We start from the raw sequence: 24,121 nt of genomic DNA on the forward strand, positions 1-24,121 counted from the left end.
ATGGCGTCTAAAGCTGTAGTATCAGAGGAAGATTTAACCTGTCCTGTCTGCTGTGACATCTTCAGGGATCCTGTTGTCCTGTCATGTAGTCACAGTTTGTGTAAATTCTGTCTGCAAAAGTTCTGGAGTACAAAAGGATCACAGGAGTGTCCTGTCTGTAGGAGAAGATCATCAAGACGTCAACCTCCTAATAACCTTGTGTTAAAGAACCTGTGTGAGACTTTCTTACAGGGGAGAAGTCAGGGATCTTCATCAGGGTCTGAGGAATTCTGCAGTCTGCACAGTGAGAAATTCAAACTCTTCTGTCTGAAGGATAAGCAGCCTGTATGTGTGGTGTGTCAGGCTTCAGAAAAACACACAAATCACAGATTTTGTCCAGTAGATGAAGCTGCTCCACGTTACAGGGTAAGATATAATCTTTGGTCACTTCATTTTTTAAAGACATATTTGGGTGTGCCTCTGACTCATCCTACAGAACAGGAACAGTGTGAGTGGTGCACACATATTAACCTGAGTGTATGAGAGAGAGAGACAGAATTGGAGTGGTAGTTCAGAATCAATGACTAAATATCTCTGGTCTTAAATACAACATTTTCATGATGTTCTCACTGTACATACATCACTTACATTTGTGATGCTTCAAAAGAGACAGAAACTACTGTGTCTGTCAGTAACAGGCACACACTGGTGAGAGTGTCTGCTCCTAGTATGAAGCCTATATATTTCTGAGGCCTATATACTTCTGTCCCTCCTGCCTTGAGTTCAGTTCTCAGACCTCCCCATGTTGAGTCTTGGTTCCTCCCAAGGTTTCTTCCTCCTATTCACTTCATCAGGGAGTTTTTCCTTGCCACTGTTGTCTTGGGCTTGCTCACTGGGGGTTTAGGCGCTGATCACTGTACAGCCACTTCGAGACAGTTTTTAACTGTAAAAAGCTCCATACAAATAAACTTGAACTTGAACACTGTAAGTCATTGGACTTCTCACTAGTGGGATTCTCCACTGTGCCTGTTAGTTTAGTAAAGTTCTTATTACATAAAAAGCAACTTGTCATTCTTGACACTTCTGCCTACAGGAAAACAGCAAGTAAATATTTTAATACTTAATTTAGCAGTAAGTACTTTTATATTTGATAAAGAACACAACTGCCACTCTTAACCCGTGTAATAAAATACATATTTTTAAAAACTAGTGCATTTCTTAATTTGTGAAGAGAAACATATCCTATTCATGTGCTAAACACCCTATTTTAGGAGGAAACTTCCATTTATCATGAAATGATGCTGAAATACAGAGACTTTTCCCTCTTTTGTTTCAGGATGAACTGAAGATTGCACTGAAGCCCTTACAGGAGAAACTGGAGATCTTTAAACAAGTCAAACTGACCTGTGATAAAACAGCAAAACACATTAAGGTGAGAGTAATGAAAAATGAAGAATGAATGTGTATTGACAATGTCTAATGAACTAATGTAAGACAGAGGGAAGAGATAAGATTTGTCAAATCTAACTCAAATCTTCTCATTTCTCTTTACTTCTCATTTCAGATCCAGGCCCGAAACACAGAGGGTCAAATTAAAGAGGTGTTTGAGAAACTTCACCAGTTTCTACGAGATGAAGAGAAAGTCAGGATTGCTACACTGAGAGAGGAAGAGGAGCAGAAGAGTCAGACGATGAAGGAGAAGATTGAGAAGATGAGTAGAGAGATATCATCTCTTTCAGACACAATCAGAGCCATAGAAGGGGAATTAGGCACCAATGATGTAACATTCTTGATGGTAAAACTCTCACAACTCTTTCCCTCTCTCCCTGTTTGTCTGTAATCCAGTTTATAAAATACACTATTATATACCGAATCATTAATTACACATTCTTTTTTTTCCACAGAACTTCAAGAGCACAGTGAAAAGGTAAGTTTCTTCTCTCTCTCTCCTGTCAGATTCTGAGCCCAAACCCACAGCAGCACTGACTCCTGAATGTTATTCCAGAGCCCAGTGCACACTGCAGGATCCAGAGATGGTTTCAGGAGCACTGATCAATGTGGTAAAACACCTGGACAACCTGAAGTTCAGAGTTTGGGGGAAGATGAAAGACATTGTTCAATACAGTGAGTTTGTTTTTATAATAGACTTTACATTTTACTTGTAGAGCTATTTGTCAAGTTTTCATTGCCAGAAAGTCTGGTTACAGAATCCCATTCACAAAATATCTGCTTCAGCTAGCTGTGTTTTCATGACAAAATCGGACTGTGAGATAGGAGATATTGAAAGAGACAGACAGGTTTTATCTTTAGTCTTACCATTTATTAATCACCATGAGAAGCTAAATAAGTAACCTTCTCAGTGAATGACTCTGGTTCAGTATGAAGACATGGGCTTTTAAAATGACAAATCTGTTATTGTTGATAGTCAAATCCACTGTGTGCTGCATCTCCAACTCTCTTCTTCTTCTTATAACAGATCTGACTCTGGTCTATGAATGTGTTCACATCTTCAGTGGTTTAAAAACTGGTATTCTTGTAACATTTGTCATGAACAAACAGGTTGTGGATGTGAAATGGTATTTAGTGTATCACATTAGATATAGGCTATTTAGTTACTAATTATTAATATTATTAATAGAACATTACATTAGGTACGATCTCAGACAGTAATTAGAGCATACAAGTCTAGAGACAAACATCTCACATATGTTGAGGAGATGGAAAATGTCTTTGTGCTCAGTTTACAACAGGATGAAATAAGAGGAGGGATTCTTCATCCTTTGTTCATATGAGTAAATGACCTCAGTTACAGTGCGTTTTATATCTCTTTTCTTAATTCATGTTGCTATTATACAGACAACCTCTATTGTATTATCACAGTACGTCATTAGCGAGAGCCATACACAGTGAAACTTGTCAGTCCCCACAAATATTTATTTTATCAAGATGAAAATATGAAATGTTATTATTACATTTAATTAGATCTGTGCTTTTTTGTCTCACATGATTTACTGTGTTACTGTTTAATTTAGTAATGGTGTTTAACATGTGATAGACTCTAGACATTCAGAATACTTATATTCACAATGGTCCATGTTCTTTACATTAAGAGAAGCAGGAACATGCAAATCTTTTTTCATCTCTCCCTCTGTCTCTGTTCTCTCTCTTCAGCTCCTGTGATTCTGGACCCTAACACTGCAGGACCAGATCTCATCCTGTCTGAAGATCTGACCAGTGTGAGATACAGTGATGTGAAACAGCAGATTCCTGATAATCCAGAGAGATTTGATGAATATATGTGTGTTTTGGGATCTGAGGATTTTAACTCAGGGACACACTGCTGGGATGTTGATGTTGGTGACAATTCAGACTGGGACCTGGGTGTGACCACAGAGTCAAACCAGAGGAAGGGAAACTCATTCTTTAACACTGGTGTCTGGCGTGTAATGTTAGATGATGCCGGTAAATACTGGTCAGAGGCCTCAGGAGAGTCATCTACTCCACTGAGAGTGAATAATAAACTCCAGAGGATCAGAGTGAAACTGGACTGGGACAGAGGAAAGCTTTCATTCTCAGATCCTCTAAATAACACACAACTATGCACCTTCACACACACTTTTACTGAGAGAATGTTTCCATACTTCTATAGTTGCTGTAAACTCTCTCCTCTGAGGATCTTACCAGTGAAGCACTGTGTATCAGTGAAACAGCTCAGTTAGATCTGACACTGTCTCTGTTTAAAGTGAGATTTTTCTACTGTTATTGTCTTTGTCAGTAATGTCTTGTCTGATCAGAAAGTTGATTTTCTGAAAGCTGGTAAAAAACAAATGTCTGGAAAAGGAATGGTTAAGAGTTAGTTTTGTTCATTATTTCATTTGGAGGGGATTGTTTTTTTCATTTTGTCTTGATTGGTTTGGTGTCTACATTTCAATTCAGCATGTCCCTTTCCTTTCAGTTTGCTTCAAATTACAAGTATTAAAGTTTCAAGTTTTAATCGTCACATACACAATGTCGAGATAATGGCAGTGAAATGTTTTCCCACTGTGCCCCCCCCCCTCCCCCCTTTATGTAAGAATATGCAGACATATTACAAAGGAAGTTTCAGAGAGTGTACTAGAGGTAGTAGTGATTGTAGCTATATGGGAGTGTAATATAAATAAGAAATGTAATATAAACATGATATAAGTGTGGTATGTAATATGTAGCATGTTTTTTTTTTCATTTTATCTTGATCGGTTAGGTGTCTTCATTTTAGTTCAGCATGTCCTTGTCCTTTCAGTTTGTATAGTTTTGATTAGTAATCAGTAAAAAAGCAGTCCACAGTCTCTCCACATATGTGTAATGCTGCAGTTCACTTATGTATCTACCTGATTTGCTTATATTTACAATGTTTTTCATTTTTTATTCATCAGTGTGCTGAGGGTGTGGCCGTGGTCATCACACATGAGAATTATAATATGACTCTGTGTGACTTGTTTAGTGACTGTGACATCAGAACTGTGGTTAATTGGTTCATCAGTCTTATAGTAAAAACATGAACCTTGGTAAAGTGATGATAAATGATGGTAAAAGTCACAACTCTTTCCCTCTCTCATTTTTTGGCTTTGTTTCTCTGTAATTTCACTACAAAATAAAAAATTATATATCTACACCTTGTCATTAATTGCAACATGTTTGTTTTTTCCGCACTAACTTCAAGAGCATCGTGAAAAACTAAGCTTTCTCTCTCTCCTTTGAGATTCTGTGTCACGGCCTGTGAGGCCTGGGATACGGTGTACGGACCCAGAAGCAGACTCTTGAGAGATTCTTTTTAAAAGGTGATTTTAATGATCAAAACTTCAGCAATTCAGAAACGGTTGGCAGTGTTTGCAGTCAAAAAAGGGAAAATCCAGAGTCGGCACACAGGTGGTCAGACAAAAGACAAAATGGGGGTACAGGCAAAAATCATGTGGGAGAAGATCCAGGACTTGGTTCAGTACAGTAAGTTTACTTTTACAGTAACACACAGAGCAATAAAAGGCAGTTCCCAGGTTTTATTTACTTCACACTGCTAAGCACATTTTACTTGTAGAGGCATTTTTTTAACTAAGTTTTTATTTGTAGAAAAATTTGGTTACAGAACTGTGTTTACATACATACACATCTTATTCACATACACATCACATACATACCACACACATCTTCTTCAACTAGATGTGTTTTTATGAAACAATTCAACTTCTGTGAGATTGTGAAGGAATGAGAGAAACAGAGAGAGAGAGAGAGAGTGAGAGCAACTGTGCTCATCAACTGTCAAATAAAATAGCAAATCAACAGGCCCTGTGGCTGTCACATGATTTTGAAGCAATGCACTAGAAATTTTGTATAATTGATTATTAGTTAATCATTATACCTAAGACCATAATTATGCTATATAAGCGCAGAGACAAACATCTCCCATCTGATAATATTGAGAAGGAGGAAACGTCTTTGCTTTCAGTTTACAACAGGGTTAAATAACAGGAAGATTTGGATTATTATTGCATTAGACCAAACAAAACTGGCTGGTTGTTTTAAAATTTTAACTCAGTGACACCACATGACACACTGTACACCTGTCACTTTATTTGTGTCCAGATGAAAGAGTGAAATATTTCTCATTCACTTCAGTCATCTTCAGTGAATATGTCTAAATGACCTCAGTTAGAGTGTATTTTATATTTATATTCATAATTCACATTGTTTTCATACACACAACCTCTTTGTGTGAAGTATAATCATATGCAGCACATAACATGTCAGTTCCAACACATATTTGTTCTTTCAAGAAGAAAATACTAAATATTTTGCATATTATAAATTATATTTTTACTGGGATTTAACATGTGACAAACTTGTCAAGTTTAGAAAGCATGTAGTCACAATGATCCAGATTCTCTCCAATAACAGAAATATAAACATGTTCATCTCTCTCTCCCTGTCTATGTTCTTTCTCTACAGCTCCTGTGATTCTGGACCCCAACACTGCTCACCCAGAACTCATTATGTCTGAGAATCTGACCAGTGTGAGATACAGTGATGAAAAACTTGATAATCTCAAGAGATTTGATAAATATTTATGTGTTCTGGGGTCTAAGGGTTTTAACTCAGGGACACACTGCTGGGATGTTGATGTTGGTGACAATAGAGACTGGGATTTGGATATGACCACAGAGTCAAACCAGAGGAAGGGAAACTCATTCTTTAACACTGGTGTCTGGCGTGTAATGTTAGATGATGGCGGAGAATACTGGTCAGAGGCCTCAGGAGAGTCATCTACTCCACTGAGAGTGAATAATAAACTCCAGAGGATCAGAGTGGAACTGGACTGGGACCCTAACCCTAACCCTAATCCAAACCTTATGGTTACACACACACCTACACACCTTCACACACAAACACGTTGATTCCATTCTTCTGTGATGGAACTCTAACTCTGGGGATTGTGATGTTCTGTGTTTTGTGAAACTCACTGAAAGCTGAATAAGTTGTGCAGGTCTCTCTTTTTTAACGGTTGTGAAGCCAAGTCCACATTATCTCTGACTCCTGAATGTTATGACAGAGTCCAGTCCTCTGATACTGAAGGATCCAGAGATGTCCTGGTGGAGGAGGAATAAACCTCCTTTAAACGATTTAAGCAAGAAAATATTTTATATTTTAGCCATTTGGGGGAGAATTACATGTTTTGCAATATGTGCATGTCGGACAGCTTGTATTTTAATTATTTCCCATTGCATATTTATTGTGAAAGTGTCTCTTTTAAAATACGAGCCAGGTTATACTTCAGTGTAACAGCAGGTGGAAGCACAACACAGCAGAAGCCTCAGAATCACAGAGACAGACAGACAGAGTGGACCTGTTGGCTCTTTAGAACTTTCTTTTGAAGTCTAATGTGGAAGGGACCGTGTGTGCAATGTACTACACATATAAAACAGGTTGAAGGACATTTTGCTTGAATCCCCTTACATTTCAACCTACGTTATATTTTTTAATATTTTATTTTTGCTTGGTTCTTTTTCTCTCTTGTTTTATATTTGCTGGTTTGGTTGATTACGAGCATTCTGAGTGTCTGTATAGTGCTAGTCTTATGTGAGGAAATGATTGTTGCATAATACAGGTAATGTTATGCATTGGCTTCAATTTCACTGAGTTTCTTTTTATAGAGAGCACATTTATCCTTTCTGCCCAGGAACAGCAAAAGATATAATTATTTGGAAAAACATATATTAACCAATCTGCACATAAATTACAAAATAATAGATAGGAAATAAAATTATGATTTCTACATCTTCTCTTTTAAGAGAGGGGCAATCAAGTAAAAGCCATTGTTTCCTGGAGCAATACAAATATTATTGATTAGAGACATGACCATCATGAACATGAACATGCAAATTAGCACATAAATAAGAAAATAACAAATCAAAAAATAAAATCACAATTTTACAGCATCAAAACAGCTTTTATACCCTACCATCACTTCATGCTTTGACGTCACAAGGTAAGGGAACAGCCAATCAGAATCAGTTCTTAAGGAAACTCCACCCTTAGCCACATACAAGAACTACAGACAGAAGGAAGCAGAGTTCAGTCTCTTTACTTCTGACTACAATTTCCATCCTACACAACCTCAAACATAAAAGGTGAGTAATAGATACTGTTGTGCAGTAGGAAGATCAGCAAAAGAAAAGAATGTTAAGTGTCTGTTTGTTTGGGCTCTGAACATTAAAAAGTGAAAGCAAAAGTAAATTTGATTTTTCAGGGAAAAAGCTGGTGGAAAATGACATCTACAGCTATAATATCAGAGGAAGATTTGACCTGTCCTGTGTGCTTTGACATCTTCAGGGATCCTGTTGTCCTGTCATGTAATCACAGTGTGTGTAAAGTCTGTCTACAGCAGTTCTGGGAAACAAAAGGATCACAGGAGTGTCCTGTCTGTAGGAGAAGAGCATCAAAAGATGAGCCTCCTTATAACCTGGCTCTAAAGAACCTGTGTGAGACTTTCTTACAGGAAAGAAGTCAGAGATCTTCATCAGGGTCTGAGGAACTCTGCAGTCTGCACAATGAGAAACTCAAACTCTTCTGTCTGGATGATAATCAGCCTGTGTGTTTGGTGTGTCGAGATTCAGAAAAACACACAAACCACAGTTTTATGCCAGTAGACGAAGCTGCTTCCAGTTACAGGGTAAGATATATTATCTGATCATTTTATATATTTACTCATTCAACGAAACTGGATTTGCTCCTGAAAAAATTCTCTCAATTCTCTTTTGTGGACTATCAGTACTGTGGAATGCCTTAACATGTGCTGACATGTTGGTCAGAACCTGGGACATAAGCCCTCACCCTCCTGTATTGGTGCTGGGGTTGTGTGCAGACTCATGATAATAGAAGGAATCTGACAAAACAAACTGGCAGAAAACAGGGTTAAAAAAAACAAGACAAAAAAAATGCAGAGAGTAAGTTTCAATTCTGCCTGCCCCTGAAGGTGTCTGGGGACCCATGACTTTACTCTGCCTCCACCTGTGGTGTAAACCAGCAACCACCAAAAAATCCATTGCACACCAGCATAGGAAAATGACTCTATTACAGCACTCTATTACAGACTCTATGACTCTCTTCAACTAACACAAAAGAACAGTACCAGTGTGAGGGGTGCACACACATTTTCCTGAGCGCACGAGAGAGAGACAGCATTGGAGTGGTACATCACTAGAGTCAAACATTACTGCATATACCTGGGAAGATCCATAAGGAAACTGGAAAATCCCATAGAGAAAGAAATGGCTGGTGCCAGTGTCATTCTCAACACTCTCTGTGGTGATTCTTGGTCCAGTAAAGCTCTTAATAAATTAGAAATAACTTGTCATTTTTGACATTTGTACCTACAGAAAGATATTACAGTAACTGTAAGAATTTTTAACTTATAATAAAAAAAAGCTGTCACTCTTAATCTGTGTAATAAAATACATATGTTTAAATCAAAGTGTGCTGATTAATTTATCAATAGAAACATGTCTAACCCATTTTTACATATGAGTAATAGATGCTGGTATACAAAGACTTTTTCCTCTTTTGTTTCAGGATGAACTGAAGATTAAATTGAAACCCTTACAGGAGAAACTGAAGACCTTAAAAAAAGTCAAACTGACCTGTGATGAAACAGCAAAACATATTCAGGTGAGAACAATGAGAAATGAAGAAGGAATGTGCTTTGACAATGTCTAAGGTACTGATGTAAGACAGAGGGAAGAGAAAAGCATTATCAAATCTCACTCAAATCTAAATGCTTCTCATTTTAGATCCAGGCCCGAAACACAGAAAGTCATATTAAAGAGGTGTTTGAGAAACTTCACCAGTTTCTACGAGATGAAGAGAAATCGAGGATAACTGCACTGAGAGAGGAAGAGGAGCAGAGGAGTCAGATGATGAAGGAGAAGATTGAGGAGATGAGTAGAGAGATATCATCTCTTTCAGACACAATCAGAGCCATAGAAGAGGAATTAGATGCCAAAGACATATCAATCCTGATGGTAAGTCACAACTCTTTCCCTGTCTCACTTTCTTTCTCTGTAATCTCATTTGTAAAGTATATATTTATAAAGCCAGTCATTAATCAAACACTCTGTGCTCCACAGAACATCAAGAGCACAATGAAAAGGTAAGTTTTTTCTCCACCCTCTCAGATTTAGGCTCAGATCTCTGAGCCTAAACCCACAACAGCACTGACTCCTGAATGTTATTCCAGAGCCCAGTGCACACTGCAGGATCTAGAGATGCTTTCAGGAGCACTAATCAATGTGGCAAAGCACCTGGGTAACCTGAAGTTCAGAGTGTGGGAGAAGATGCAGGGCCTTGTTCAATACAGTATGTTTAATCATGGCACACACAATAAATTAAAAGCACCTTGGATAGTCTTATGTTGCTGTTGTAATCTTACGGTTTGATGTTATGCTCACATATTCATGGTATTCTCATGGCATTCAAGTTAAACATTGGATCAAACCAAATGAGATAATGGTGGAAGAGAAAGAGGAGGACTAGTGTGTGGATATGGGTTTAAGTATAAATTGGCAAGAACTGTATATGAACTCAAAAAGAATGTGTTATGATAAGATCAAGTGAGATAAGTCGGTTGAATGATGTCAGGAATGTTATGGTAGCAAAAGCATATAACTGTACACTGGAAAAAAATAACAGAAGCCTCATCACAAACCTGGGCCACAACAATAAATCCATGTAGATAAATTAATAACAACATAAACATATTCTATGAACAAATATTCTATACATTCAGTCTCTCCCTCCGCCTCTGTTCTTTCTCACTCCAGCTCCTGTGATTCTGGACCCCAACACTGCATCACCATGTCTCATCCTGTCTGAAGATCTGACCATTATGAGATACACTGATGTGAAACAGCATATTCCTGATAATCCAGAGAGATTTGACAAACATGCGTATGTTTTGACATTTGAGGGCTTTAACTCAGGGACACACTGCTGGGATGTTGACGTTGGGAAGAGTACGTACTGGTCACTGGGTGTGACCCCAGAGTCAAACCAGAGAAAAGGAAACCCATACCTTCACAACACGGTGTGGGGTGTTTGGCAGAAGAACGGGACGTATTGGTCCCAGACCCCAGGAAGTAAGTGTACTCCCGTGACGATAAAAAGCAATCCAGAGGGGATCAGAGTGGAGTTGGATTGCAACAGGAGAAGGCTTTCATTCTTAGACCCTCTAAACAATGCACAGTTGTGCACTTTTGCACACTCATTTACTGAGAGAGTTTATCCATACTTCTATAGTGGCTGTAAAAAGTCTCCTTTGTGGGTTTTACCCGTGAAACACTCCATAAACGTGGCACAGAACCAGACCTATAGGAATTCCCTCCAACGGATTTTGAGTTCCTCAGAAATTGTTAGAAAATAACAAATGGTTCCCTTTTATGCCTATTTACATTCGCTGCAGACCCTGTGAAAGATGAAAGCAATTTAGTTAATTAGCACTAAAATAAATCTTGAGCTCAAACATGTGGTAAAAATTGCAGATTGAGATTAAGTTGAAGGTATAAAAATATGTTAAAAACAATATCACAAGCCTACATGTGAACCTCTGTGGACTCCCTTTGCAGGTGTTATGAAACACGAAAATAATACATTATTTCTTTCTTTTTTTTCTTTTTTTTTTCGTGATGTTTGGCTCACTCTGTGAAATATCAGAGAAAATTGCATGACATAAAAGGGAAAAAAAAGAATCTAAATTTTAAATAAAAGAATATTTGTGCTAAATGGAATACAGCCTTTTTTTTGGCAGTCTTGTGTCTTATCTCCTGTATGTAGTAAGGTAAAAGAAGACAAGCTCTGAAAGACTGAAGCTCTGTGTATTATCATTATACACTAATTAAATGCATGGTAGGAACACGCTCCCTCCATTAGCTTTGCTAAATGAATTGTAACTATGGGAAGGCGAATGTATCACAGGTGCCAGTGTGCTCTTTGTTCATAATACTATTATTTCGTAAGCCAAATACAACCGACAGTATATTAAACTGCGATACTGTAGCACTGTGAAAGCATTGTATACATCATAGTTTTCTGATGCTAGAAAAACATCAAACAATAAGCTGTAATAATTTTTTTCTCGTTTTTTTCTCTCTCGATCAGGATTGCTTATTTAGGAGGTAAGACAGACTTTATATGGTAGGATGCTGAGTTGTTCTGTAATCTTACAGACATAATAAGGAATCAGATTCAGGGATTTTGATGACCTGTCTCGTTCATAAACCCATAAATATATTGTGTGTCTTTAGGTATTTACATTGATTTTGATCTCTCTTTCAGTCTCCCTCTCTCTCTGTTTCTCAGTGTTGACATGTATGTACGCTGATGTATGCAGTCATAAGTTGTAGCAAACTTGAGCCTATTCTAAACTTTATCCTTTGAACTTTGATTTGAATTCAAGTTTGAGTGTGCTTTTCACTAAACTTTGTGAACATTAACGTCTAATCTTAACTAGACTTTCTGTAATTAGGGCTAAATTTTAGATGTGAGATTGTACATCTGATGTTTTGTTTTGTTTTCTAGTCTGAGCAGGAACTCTTGGAACTCCGAAATAAACTGAGCTATTGTTCACTGTCCATGCTAATCCTGACAAATCTCACTTACTGTGCCAGTCGATTGGAAAATAAAAGGTATAAAAAAATCAGTCGATATCAGTGTTATTTCATATGGGTGCACTCTTTCCATTTGGTGACACCAGAGCAGTTTACACACAATATAATCCACCTCACTGTGTTCAGAGTGAAGAGACCCTACTGTTTTTAATAATATAACCCACCTCACTGTGTTCAGAGTGGAGGGACACCACTGTTTTTAATAATATAATCCACCTCACTGTGTTCAGAGTGGAGGGACACCACTGTTTTTAATAATATAATCCACCTCACTGTGTTCAGAGTGAAGAGACCCTACTGTTTTTAATAATATAATCCACCTCACTGTGTTCAGAGTGAAGAGACCCTACTGTTTTTAATAATATAACCCACCTCACTGTGTTCAGAGTGGAGGGACACCACTGTTTTTAATAATATAATCCACCTCACTGTGTTCAGAGTGAAGAGACCCTACTGTTTTTAATAATATAATCCACCTCACTGTGTTCAGAGTGAAGAGACCCTACTGGTTTTTAATAATATAATCCACCTCACTGTGTTCAGAGTGAAGAGACCCTACTGGTTTTTAATAATATAATCCACCTCACTGTGTTCAGAGTGAAGAGATACTACTGTTTTTAATGATATAATCCACCACACTGTGTTCAGAGTGAAGAGACCCTACTGTTTTTGATAAGTCTGTCTCACACTGATATCCCAGAGGAACATGAGTGAGTGAAGATCAAAGCCACCATCTCCACCTCTCCTGTCTAAACTCCTTTGTCCTTTAGAGACCATTAATATAAAGCACCACAACAATGACAGTGGATTAACAATATGTTCTGATTGGACATGTTGGAGAATCTATAAATTGAACCTATTCTAGTGCCCTGTCTCTGAGGCAAATCTTTTAAGATTGTTGTTAGTTTTATCTGAAGTTCCATGTAACATTTGTCTGTCAGATTGAAGTAACTGAAGGAGTGAAATATGAAGATCATCCCTCACCAGAGGCAGAGGGCAATACAACACAATGAAAACAAGGTGAAGATAAAGAAGAGTTTTTGATAACGAACAGAACAGATTTTATAATTCACTGGCTGACATAAGAATAGCACTATTTTTCTCCCACGCTTTGGCTTCCTAACCTCAAGTCTCAGTCTAAATGTGTTATTCTGCCATCTGCTGTCAGAAAGAGTTATTACATTGTCCTCATGTTACACATTCTGTTATTTTTATTCGGTTTTATTCAATTACCATTCAGCAATTTTTTTAAAATTAAGTTTTCATTTTGAAAAAGTGTGAAGTTGAAACTTTTGAAATGTGTAGCTGTCGACAGGCAACTTCACTTTCTGCTCCATCTGAGAAACAAAACAAACAAATCAACCTAAACAATGAATATAACATGGTTTGGAGCACCGAACTAGAAATATTTTATTATTAACACAATGTAAAATAATATTATAATATATAATATAATGCAGTATAATATAATATAATATAATATAATATAATATAATATAATATAATATAATATAATATAATATACAACATTACATTATATGACAATATTTAGGGGGAAGAAAATGTCTCTGTGAAATGTTTTCATGTTCTTTAATTCATTTGGTTGAATGACCTCAGTTAGAGCACATTATGTATCACTATTAATAATTCATATTGTTTTCATACAGACAACCTCTGTGTGCTAGAACCACAATGTGTCATAAAGTACAGTCATCAGTCATGTATATGGGAGTTCATTGGGGTGTATTGTAACATCACGAAGGCGTCTATGTTGGCTTACTCGAACCAAATCCTCTGACAATGTGTCTCTAGCCCACCTACAGTAAATGAGTATGACAATACTTGACAATATTCTTCAACCTTATGACCCAAAGTATGTCTCAGATGACTGATAAGTTTACTGAGGGAATGAACATCAAGTTGTTGACATTTGAGAGAGTATTCTGACAAGACTGGAGAGTTTTCCACTTTTCCCAGTTGTGGAGTAACACAGTGTTCTCCTTCAGGGCCTCTGTTCTTTCAGTGCAGTCAATGTGTGTGACCTGTGAATGCTGTGAACGTGCTAAGAACGGGATAAGTTTATCCACACTGACCCTCCCCACAGAGAATAAGAAACTCTAGAGGAGGAGAGAACAATTGGAGTAGAGCAGGGGAGAGTTATCATTCTCTGAACTTCTTAAAACAAACATATGTTCACTTAGACACACGCACACACGCGTTACTTTCATTCTTCTGTGATGAATCTCTAATGTAATATTCTGTGTCTTGTGTTTTTCCCGAAAGTTATTACAATGTCCAACAGTGTTGTAGTACTCGAGATGGGTTTTGGTCTCGAGACCGCTCTCAAGACCACTTTTTGAATGTCTCGGTCTCGTCTTGCAATCGACCGCATATGTACTAGGTCTTGTCTCGGTCTCAGACAAGCGAGGACTCGTGATTTTATTTCAAGAGCGGTCAAGATCGCCTGGCATTCGCCGCATAGCTAGATCTCTATCTCATTAGAAGTTATATAAACTATTTAGACATTATGTTATCCTGCCTTGTATTCAGTTGTGAAATTATAGTGTTCGAACATGACATTAAATGCATACAGATAACAATTTAAGGCACGTTGTTGCACTGCCGTTCGTCTTGCACGGAAATGGTATTTCAAAATAAAAGTCCCTACAATCTCGTACATGCTGAGGAATAATTTGTGTGCTGCAAGTAAAATATCGGTGAAGTTTAAGGCCAAGCATGGTCAACAAACTTTGAATCATTATATTTGATGTTCAGTTTCTCTTGAACGATAGCAAAGGATTACTCTTGATTGCTCCTCTGAATAATAGCAATAACTTTTGAAAACACATTTTGGAACCTTTCTGTTCAAAGGTTCGTCCTAGTTCTAGTGACCAACTGGACATTTTATTTCAACTTATATTTCAATAACTTGCTAGCATTGATGAAATGACCATAAATCTATGATTCTGAAATTTCTCAAAATTGTGAAATTGGAATATACATCTAAAATGAGTCTGGGTCAACTTCAAAGGTCAGGCCTGGTCCTAGTGACTAAAGGATGTAGACATTTCATTTCATCTTAAATATCAACAACACCCTGGACTTAAAGAAATAAACACATAAATACACTTTTGAAAACTCTTGGAAATTTGTGCAATCACGTGACATGTGAAAAAAAAAAAAACACTTTTTGGGGTCACCCTCTAGGGTCAGGCCTAGTCCTAGTGACCAACCAAAGGATGTACATATATCCTTTCATCTTAAATGTCCATAAAAGCGCTTCTCAGAAATTTGTGAAATCATAAAACATGTTGAAAAAGCGCTTGCACAAAAAATTGAATTGTGTTAGCTGGATTGTAAAACGTGGAAAAGGAGTGTTGAATAAAGATGGTGTGGCAGGGTGAAGCCAAGCAGGGGTTCGGGTTGCCCAAACACACCAAAAACAACAACCAAAAAAATGGCTCCGCCACAAATAGCACGGAAGTACAAGATGTTTTATTTACAGTGCACACACACAAAAAACCCCAGTCCCAACCAAAGTGAAAAAAAAGTGAAAAAAAGTGTCCAAAATGGCAAATATGTACAGTGGGGAGAAAATATGTGTGTATATATATATATATATATATATATATATATATATATATATATTTACAAGGAAAAACAAAACACAAAACAAACCAAAAAAAAAAAAATAGATAGATAGATTAACAAGTAAATAAATAAACAAATCGCTACTCTCCATCACCGCACCGCATTTTAAGGTAAAAACCCTTTTCCGTGGAGTGGCCCCTTCCTCTTGTGCACCACGCATGCGCCACTCCGGCTAAACCAAATAAACGAACTTGTGTTCCTACAGCTCGCGGCCTGAGACAGAGCCCTCTGTCACAGATGGTTAGGTTGATTTCAGCTGTTAGTGTTTATTTTTATGTGGGCGTTTTTCATGGTAATGGGAGTCTTTCAGATCAGTCTGAGAAGTGCCTATGGTTTGCATGTTCCACATTTTATCATAAATGTGTCATGCAGTATGGGACAAGCATTGTTCTGGTCCTGGTCTTGACTCGGTCTCGTTGTGCCTTGGTCTTGGTCTTTACTTGGTCTTGACCCCTCAAGGTCTTGGTCTTGTCTCGGTCTCGACACACTCTCCTCTTGGTCATGACTTGGTCTCGTTTTAGGTGGTCTTGACTACAACACTGATGTCCAGTCCTGGAGTTGAAATAGATTCTGCTCAAATCACTTAACATTTCAATGTGCATCAGATATTTTAATTGTATCATCGCTCTTTTTCCATCTTGTTTTATTTTTGCTAGTTGTTTTGGGTATGTGTGTGTTTTGTGTGATTGAGATTGTTGCACAATAAAGGGTGATGGGATTTGTTGGGTTCACTTACATTGCTTTTCTTTTCTTTTGACATTTAAACTTTTGTGAGGAAAAAAACACACGACTGTATCATGTACAAGCCATCATTACCAGGAGTAGAACAAAGACGATTTTGCACATAAATGCACATAAACTACAAAATAAGACATAGAAGGTGGGTGTGTCCCCACCTTTTGCCCAGTGGTTGCTGGGACAGGCTCCAGCACCCTGTGACCCTAATTTGGAGAAGTGGCTTAAGAATGAAATGAATGAAATAGAAATTACGATTTTGGGGTGGCACAGTGGCGCAGTGGGTAGCGTTGTTACCCCACTGCAAGAAGGTGCTGGGATTGATTCCCAGCTGGGTGGCCAGGGTCCTTTCTGTGTGGAGTATGCATGTTCTCCCCGTGTCTGCTTGGGTTTCCTCTGGGAGCTTGAGTTAGGTGAATTGAAGACACTAAATTGCCACTAGGTATGAATGTGACTGTCTACCCTGTGGTGGACTGGCAGTCTGTGTTTCCCCACCTTTTGCCCAGTGAATGCTGGGATAGGCTCCAGCACCCTGTGGCCCTAATTAGGGTAAGTGGCTTTGAAAATTAATGAGTGAGTGTTTAGCTCTTATTAACTCCGACTACAATTAACTTTTCACACAACATCAAACACAACAGGTGAGTGAAATATGATGCTGTGTAGTTGGAAAATGATTGAAATGAGTAATTTAATCTAATAACATTAGGAACAGAATTATGGAAGTCTGTTTTAACTCTGAACATTACAAAGTAAAATTAAACTTGATTTTGCAGTAGACAACCTCTCTTACAAGTGTGTCATAAGCAACAGTCATATGCAGTACAACTTTGTAAGTGCCTACAGATATTTACTCTGACAAGATGAAATTGTGAAATGTTATTGTGATTGTGTGATATATCACTTTACTTGTCATATTTTACATAATTTTTAAAAAAGATTTTATATTTTACCCATTTAGGTTGTATGTAAAATATGATTACTCCTTACTGTTGAAATTTTAAAAATTACAGAGAATTACATGTTCTGGGTGTGTGTGTTTTGTGTGAGGATGTTATTGTTACACAATACAGGTGATGGTATTTGTTGGGTTCACTTACACTGCTTTTCTTTTTAAAGAGAGAGACAGGCAGTGCATCATTACCAAGAGCAGCACGAGATATAATTAATATACACATGTAAAATCAACCTGCCCATCAATTTCCAAGTAATACATTTATATAAAATGACAATTCTATATCAAAATAAAATGACAATTTTTAGAGAGGGGATATCAACCTTGTGCAATTCAAAATTTATGACCATATAAAATACAAGCCATTGTTCCCAGGAAAATATGATTTATGAGAGACACATTAACCCATCAGTACACAAGTAAATAACTAACAAATGCAAAATAAAACAACAACTTCCGCCACATCAAAACAGTTTTTACCCCCTCCCATAACTTGATCCTTAGATACCACAAGGTACAGACACAGCCAATCAGAATCAGTCTTTAACCTCCACCCTCATCCACATTCAGGAACTTTGGACAGAATGAACTAGAGTGCAGTCTGTTTAGCTGTTCATGAATTTGATGACAGGTAACTTTTTAACACAACATCAAACACAACAGGTGAGTGATAGATGATGGTGTGTGGTTGGAAAATGATTGAAATGAGTTATTTCATGTATTTAAAGGTTTGTAGAGTGAATGAAAAACAGAATGGAGTGGCTTGTTTGTTTTACCTCTGAAAGTGAACTTGATTTTGCAGGAGCCATTGCAGGGAGAGCTGTCAGAAAATGGCGTCTAAAGCTGTAGTATCAGTGGAAGATTTAACCTGTCCTGTGTGCTGTGACATCTTCAGGGATCCCATTGTCCTGTCATGTAGTCATAGTTTGTGTAAAGTCTGTCTGCAGCAGTTCTGGAACACAAAAGGATCACAGGAGTGTCCTGTCTGTAGGAGAAGATCATCAAAAGATCACCCACTTAGAAACCTGGCTCTAAAGAACCTGTGTGAGACTTTCTTACGGGAGAGAAGTCAGAGATCTTCATCAGGGTCTGAGGAGTTCTGCAGTCTGCACAATGAGAAACTCAAACTCTTCTGTCTGAAGGATAAACAGCCTGTGTGTTTGGTGTGTCGCGATTCAGAAAAACACACAAAGCACAAATTTCGTCCAATAGATGAAGCTGCTCCAGGGTACAGGGTAAGATTTGGTCACTAATTTTATTTTCTGTGGTCATTTTATATTTTAAGTGAAATTGCTGATGCTCTCACCATTAACATGGATTCTCAGTCGTGCTGTCTCAGCACTGTGGAATACATTAACATGTATGTAATATATATTAGAAAGGAGGACTGAAGTTCTCATCGTCCTGTACTGGTGCTTAGGGCATAAGGGAACTAACGATAATACAAAAAACTGGACAAGCTGAACTGGGAGAGGACAGGCTTTCAGACACACACACCACACACACACACACAGAGTAGGTGCCCATTCTGTCTGCGTTCTGTGGTGACTGGGGACCCATTCTTTGACTCCAACTCCACCTGTGGTGTCTAAAGATGAAGCAGTAACAGAGCAACTACCAAAAATCCACTGCACACTAGCATGGAAATGACTTAATTACAGCACACTATTTTAACACACTTCACATGGGTATTCCTCTGACTCATTCTAGTGAGTGAATGAGAGAGAGAGACAGAACTGAAGTAGTACACTGCTAGAGCCAAACAATTCTGCATATACCTGGTAAGAGCCCTAAGGAAAAAATGGCTAGTGCCAATACCTTCAGAAAGAAATTCATTCATTAACAAAAGTTCAAAATCAGTGACTAAATGTCTCTGGTCTTAAATACAACATTTTCATGATGTCCATATTGTACATACATCACTCACATTTGTATAAGTTACATCTGTGATGCTTCAAAACAGAAACATAAGTGTCTACTGTGTATGTCTGTAACAGACACACACTGCTGAGAGCGTCTGCTCCCAGCATGAGGCCTATATACGTCTGTCCCTCCTGCCTGGAGTTCAGTTCTCAGCTTGTGGCTCGCCTGTGATGCTAACTCAACCTGAATGTGAACCAAGAACAACCAGTCCTTTACAGCCACGTCAAAATCTCAGTTTTAATTATAGCCAAGCTAATTATTCTCAGCCACCGTACAGTTGGTTTTAAAGAGAAAACTTACTGATATGAACACTGCTTGGTTATTAAATGAATCTATATCTGATATCACATAGAACTCCGAGAACCTTGAGTATTAACTCTTTTATACTGTGAACTAATCATACACTGTAATTAATTGTATAGATCATTGAATCTTTGTCATGTATTTGGGAAGTGTGGTTCTTTTTTTTGGCCATGTGGTGTCCTCAGTTTTTGTTTTGTGCCTGTTTAGTTCATTACTGATGTATTGTTTTCATCTGTGTCTTGTTCTGTCTGTCTATTTAAGCCTCTTGTTACATGAGGGGTATTTCAGAAAGCAGGTTCAGTTAAAACTCAGAGTTAGTTAACTTAGAGTAAGTAATAAACTTCCTAATAGAAGAGTCCTGTGGCTTCATTCTCCTAGCAAAACAAAGCCATAGGGCTCTTCTGTCAGGAGGTTTACTACTTTATCTAAGTTAACTAACTCAAAGTTTTCACTAAACCTGCTTTCTGAAATACCCCCCTGGTGTACAATTCATGTTCAAGCCTTGTAGTGAGCTCTGTGTGTTTTCTTGGATTGTTCTCTGTTGCTGAATCTCTGTTTTTGCCTGTTTTTGGATTAAGATTCTGCCTGTCGTTTTCTCTGGATTTGTTTACTGGATATCTCTGCTTACTGGTTTTTACCTCTGCCTGGAACTGTTTACCGGTTTTTACCTGACTCTCTTGGATACCTCTGCCCTGATTCACCAATAAAAAAAAGAATCACTTTAACTGTATTACTTTTGCCTTGCTTTCTGCATTTGGGTCTTGCACTTGGTGGCACCAGGGTAAGGCCCTGAGCTTTCATGCGGGAGCCCCAGGTTTGATTCCCAGGTCCTATGTTACGATCTGTTTACCCTAGATTAATTCTACACTGGAAATGTTGATTCTATGTGCTTGTCAGTGGAGGATTGATTTCCCCTGCTGAATCTTGGTTTCTTCCCCCCTATTTCTTGTTCTTCCCCTATTATTTGCATGCCACTGTTGCCTTGGGCTTGCTCACTGGGGGTTTAAGCACTGATCACTGTAAAGCTACACCAAGACAGTTTTTAATTGCGCTATACAAATAGACTTGAACTTGAAAATTGTAAGTCAATGGACTTCTCGTTAGCAGCATTCTCCATGATAAAGTTCTTGTTAAATGAAAAGTAATTTGTCATTGCTGACATTCCTCCCTACAGAAAGGCAGTAAGTTCGTATTTTAATACTTATTCTAACAGTAAGTATAGAAAGTATTTTAATATATGATAAAGAACACAACTGCCACTCTTAACCTGTGTAATAAAATACATATTTTTAAAAACTGGTGTGCTGATAAATTTATCAAGAGAAAAATGTCATATTCATGTCCTAAACACCCTGTTTTAGGTGTTTAGGTGTAACTTCATGTATCATGAAATGATGCTCGAATACAGAAACTTCTCCTTCTTTTGTTTCAGGATGAACTGAAGACTACAGTGAAATCCTTAAAGGAGAAACTGAAGATCTTCAAAAAAGTCAAAATGACCTATAAGAAAACAGCAGAGCACATTAAGGCGAGAATAATGAGAGATGAATGTGTATTGACAATGTCTAATGAGTTAATACAGAAGGAAGAGATATGTTTAAGAGAATCTCACACAAATCTAAATATTTCTCCTTCCAGATCCAGGGCCAAAACACAGAGAGACAGATTAAAGAGGAGTTTGAGGAACTTCACCAGTTTCTACGAGATGAAGAGGCAGCCAGGATAACTGCACTGAGGGAGGAAGAGGAGCAGAAGAGACAGATGATGAAGGAGAAGATTGAGGAGATGAGTAGAGAGATATCATCTCTTTCAGGCACAATCAGAGCCATAGAAGAGGAGTTGGGCACCAGTGATGTTTCATTCTTGATGGTAAAGATCACAACTCTTTCCCTGTCTCACTTTCTTTCTCTGTAATCTGGTTCATAAAATACACTGTTAGATACATAATCGTTAATTACACATTCTTTTTGTCCACAGAACTTCAAGAGCACAATGAAAAGGTAATTTTTTTTCTCTCTCTCCTCTGAGGTTCTATGCCCAAATCCATAGCAGCACTGACTCCTGAATGTTATTCCAGAGCCCAGTGCACGCTGCAGGATCCAGAGATGCTTTCAGGAGCACTGATCAATGTGGCAAAGCACCTGGGTAACCTGAAGTTCAGAGTGTGGGAGAAGATGCAGGACATTGTTCAATACAGTGAGTACACTTTACATTTTACTTGTAGAGCCATTTTTGTCAAGTTTTCGTTTGTGGAAAGTTTGGTTATAGAATCACATTCACAAATCTGTCCCTCAGCCAGCTGCATTTTTAAATATTTGACTGACAGACAGGAGATAGAGTGTGTGTGTGTGTGTGTGTGTGTGAGAGAGAGAGACAGGAGACAGACAGACAGACAGACAGACAGACAGACAGACAGATGGAAATAAACATATAGAAACACAACTAGTAAAACTGCAATTCTGGGATTCTATGAAACGTGATTGGATAGGAAAAGTGCAAGAGTTTTTATGATTAGTCTCTCCCATTTGTTAATCACCATGAGAAGGTAAATACAGTAAATATAGTAAGAAAGTGAATGACTCCGGTTCAGTATGAAGACATGGGCTTTTAAAATAACAAATATGTTATTGTTGATAGTCAAATCCACTGAGTGCTGCATCTCCAACTCTTTTCTTCCTCTTAGAACAGATCTGACTCTGGTCAATGAATGTGTTTAAATCCATAGAGGTTCACATAACATTTGTCAAATCAGACAAACAAATCAATAAATGTTGTGGATGTAACATGTGATTTGAAGCATCACATTAGGCATATTTAATTATTAATATTAATAATAGAATATTACATTCTCTGCAATCTCAGATGGTACTTAGATCATATATATGTAGAGACAAACATCTCACATATGTTGAGGAGAAGGAAAATGTCTTTGTGCTCAGTTTACAACAGGATGAAATAAGAGAAGGGATTCTTCATCTTTTGTTCATATGACTAAATGACCTCAGTTACAGTGGATTTTATATGTACAGTCATAATTTATACTGGTATCATACAGACAGTCTCCCTCTATGGTATTACTACAGTGTGTCATAAGCAGCAGCTACATGCAGCACAAACTTGTCAGTAACTTCATCTTTTATCAAGATGAAAATGTGAAATATTATCATTATTATGAATTACACCTGTGCTCTTTTTTCCACAATTTATTTACTGTGTTACTGTATAATTTAGTAATGGTGTTTAACATGTGATAGAGTCTATACATTGAGAATATTTACATTCACAATGGTCCATGTTCTCTACATTGTGACAAGTATAAGCTGGAACATGCAAATCTTTTTTCATCTCTCCCTTTGTCTCTGTTCTCTCTCTTCAGCTCCTGTGATTCTGGACCCCAACACTGCATCACCATGTCTCATCCTGTCTAAGGATCTGACCAGTTTGAGAAACAGTGACATGAAACAGCAGATTCCTGATAATCCAGAGAGAATAGATGAATATCCATGTGCTCTGGGCTCTGAGGGTTTCAACTCAGGGACACACTGCTGGGATGTTGATGTTGGGAACAGTACATTCTGGGGCCTGGGTGTGACCACAGAGTCAAACCAGAGGAAGGGAAAGACATTCTTTAGCACTGGTATCTGGAGTGTGTTATTATATGATGGTAAATACTGGTCAAAGGAGTCAGGAGGATCATGGACTCCACTAATGGTCAATAATAAACTCCAGAGGATCAGAATGGAACTGGACTGGGACAGAGGAAAACTCTCATTCTCTGATCCTCTAAATAACACATACCTACACACTTTCACACTCACTTTTACTGAGAGAATGTTTCCATACCTCGGTAATCACTGTAAACTCTCTCGTCTTAGGATCTTACCAGTGAAGCGTTGTGTATCAGTGAAACAGCACAGTTAGATCTGACACTGTCTCTGTTTAAAGTGAAATGTTTCTACTGTTATTGTCTCTGTCATTAATGTTATTTCTGATCAGAAAGCTGATTTTCTAAAAAATTGGTAAGAAAGAAAAGTATGGAAAAGAAATGGTTCAGCGGTTTTGTTCCTCATTTCATTTGGACAGTTATGTTTTTATCATTATTTTTTTTTCATGTTGTCTTGACTGGCTTCGGGTTTCCATTTTAATTAAGCACATCTTATTACTTTCAGTTTGTATAGTTTTGTTTAGTGATCAATAAAAAAATGAATTTTAAAAGTCTACAGTCTCTCCGCACATGTGTAATGTTTCAATTCACTCATATATCTATACAATATGTTTATATTTACAGTTCTCTTCATTCATTAGTGTGCTGAGGGTGTGGCCATGGACATCACACATGAGAGTTATAATCTGATTCTGTGTGACTTGTTCATTGACGGTGACATTAGTT

The 24,121-nt window shown here is 37.7% G+C and overlaps 2 protein-coding genes across 2 annotated transcripts; both read left to right on the top strand.

Moving 5' to 3' along the window:
• Window positions 1-3,698, top strand: LOC115820005 (zinc-binding protein A33-like). The gene is made up of 6 exons (XM_030783443.1): window positions 1-405; window positions 1,316-1,411; window positions 1,544-1,774; window positions 1,884-1,906; window positions 1,985-2,103; window positions 3,151-3,698. Exons 1-6 carry the CDS (start codon window positions 1-3, stop codon window positions 3,696-3,698), a joined length of 1,422 nt encoding a protein of 473 aa, XP_030639303.1.
• A 14,637-nt stretch (window positions 3,699-18,335) lies between these two features.
• On the top strand, window positions 18,336-23,652 carry LOC115820007 (tripartite motif-containing protein 35-like). Its single transcript, XM_030783444.1, has 6 exons — window positions 18,336-18,740; window positions 21,164-21,259; window positions 21,370-21,600; window positions 21,709-21,731; window positions 21,809-21,927; window positions 23,108-23,652. Exons 1-6 carry the CDS (start codon window positions 18,336-18,338, stop codon window positions 23,650-23,652), a joined length of 1,419 nt encoding a protein of 472 aa, XP_030639304.1.
• The last annotated feature ends 469 nt before the right edge of the window (window positions 23,653-24,121 follow it).

The sequence above is a fragment of the Chanos chanos genome, chromosome 9 (genome assembly GCF_902362185.1).
Source record: "Chanos chanos chromosome 9, fChaCha1.1, whole genome shotgun sequence".
Lineage (NCBI taxonomy): Eukaryota > Metazoa > Chordata > Actinopteri > Gonorynchiformes > Chanidae > Chanos > Chanos chanos.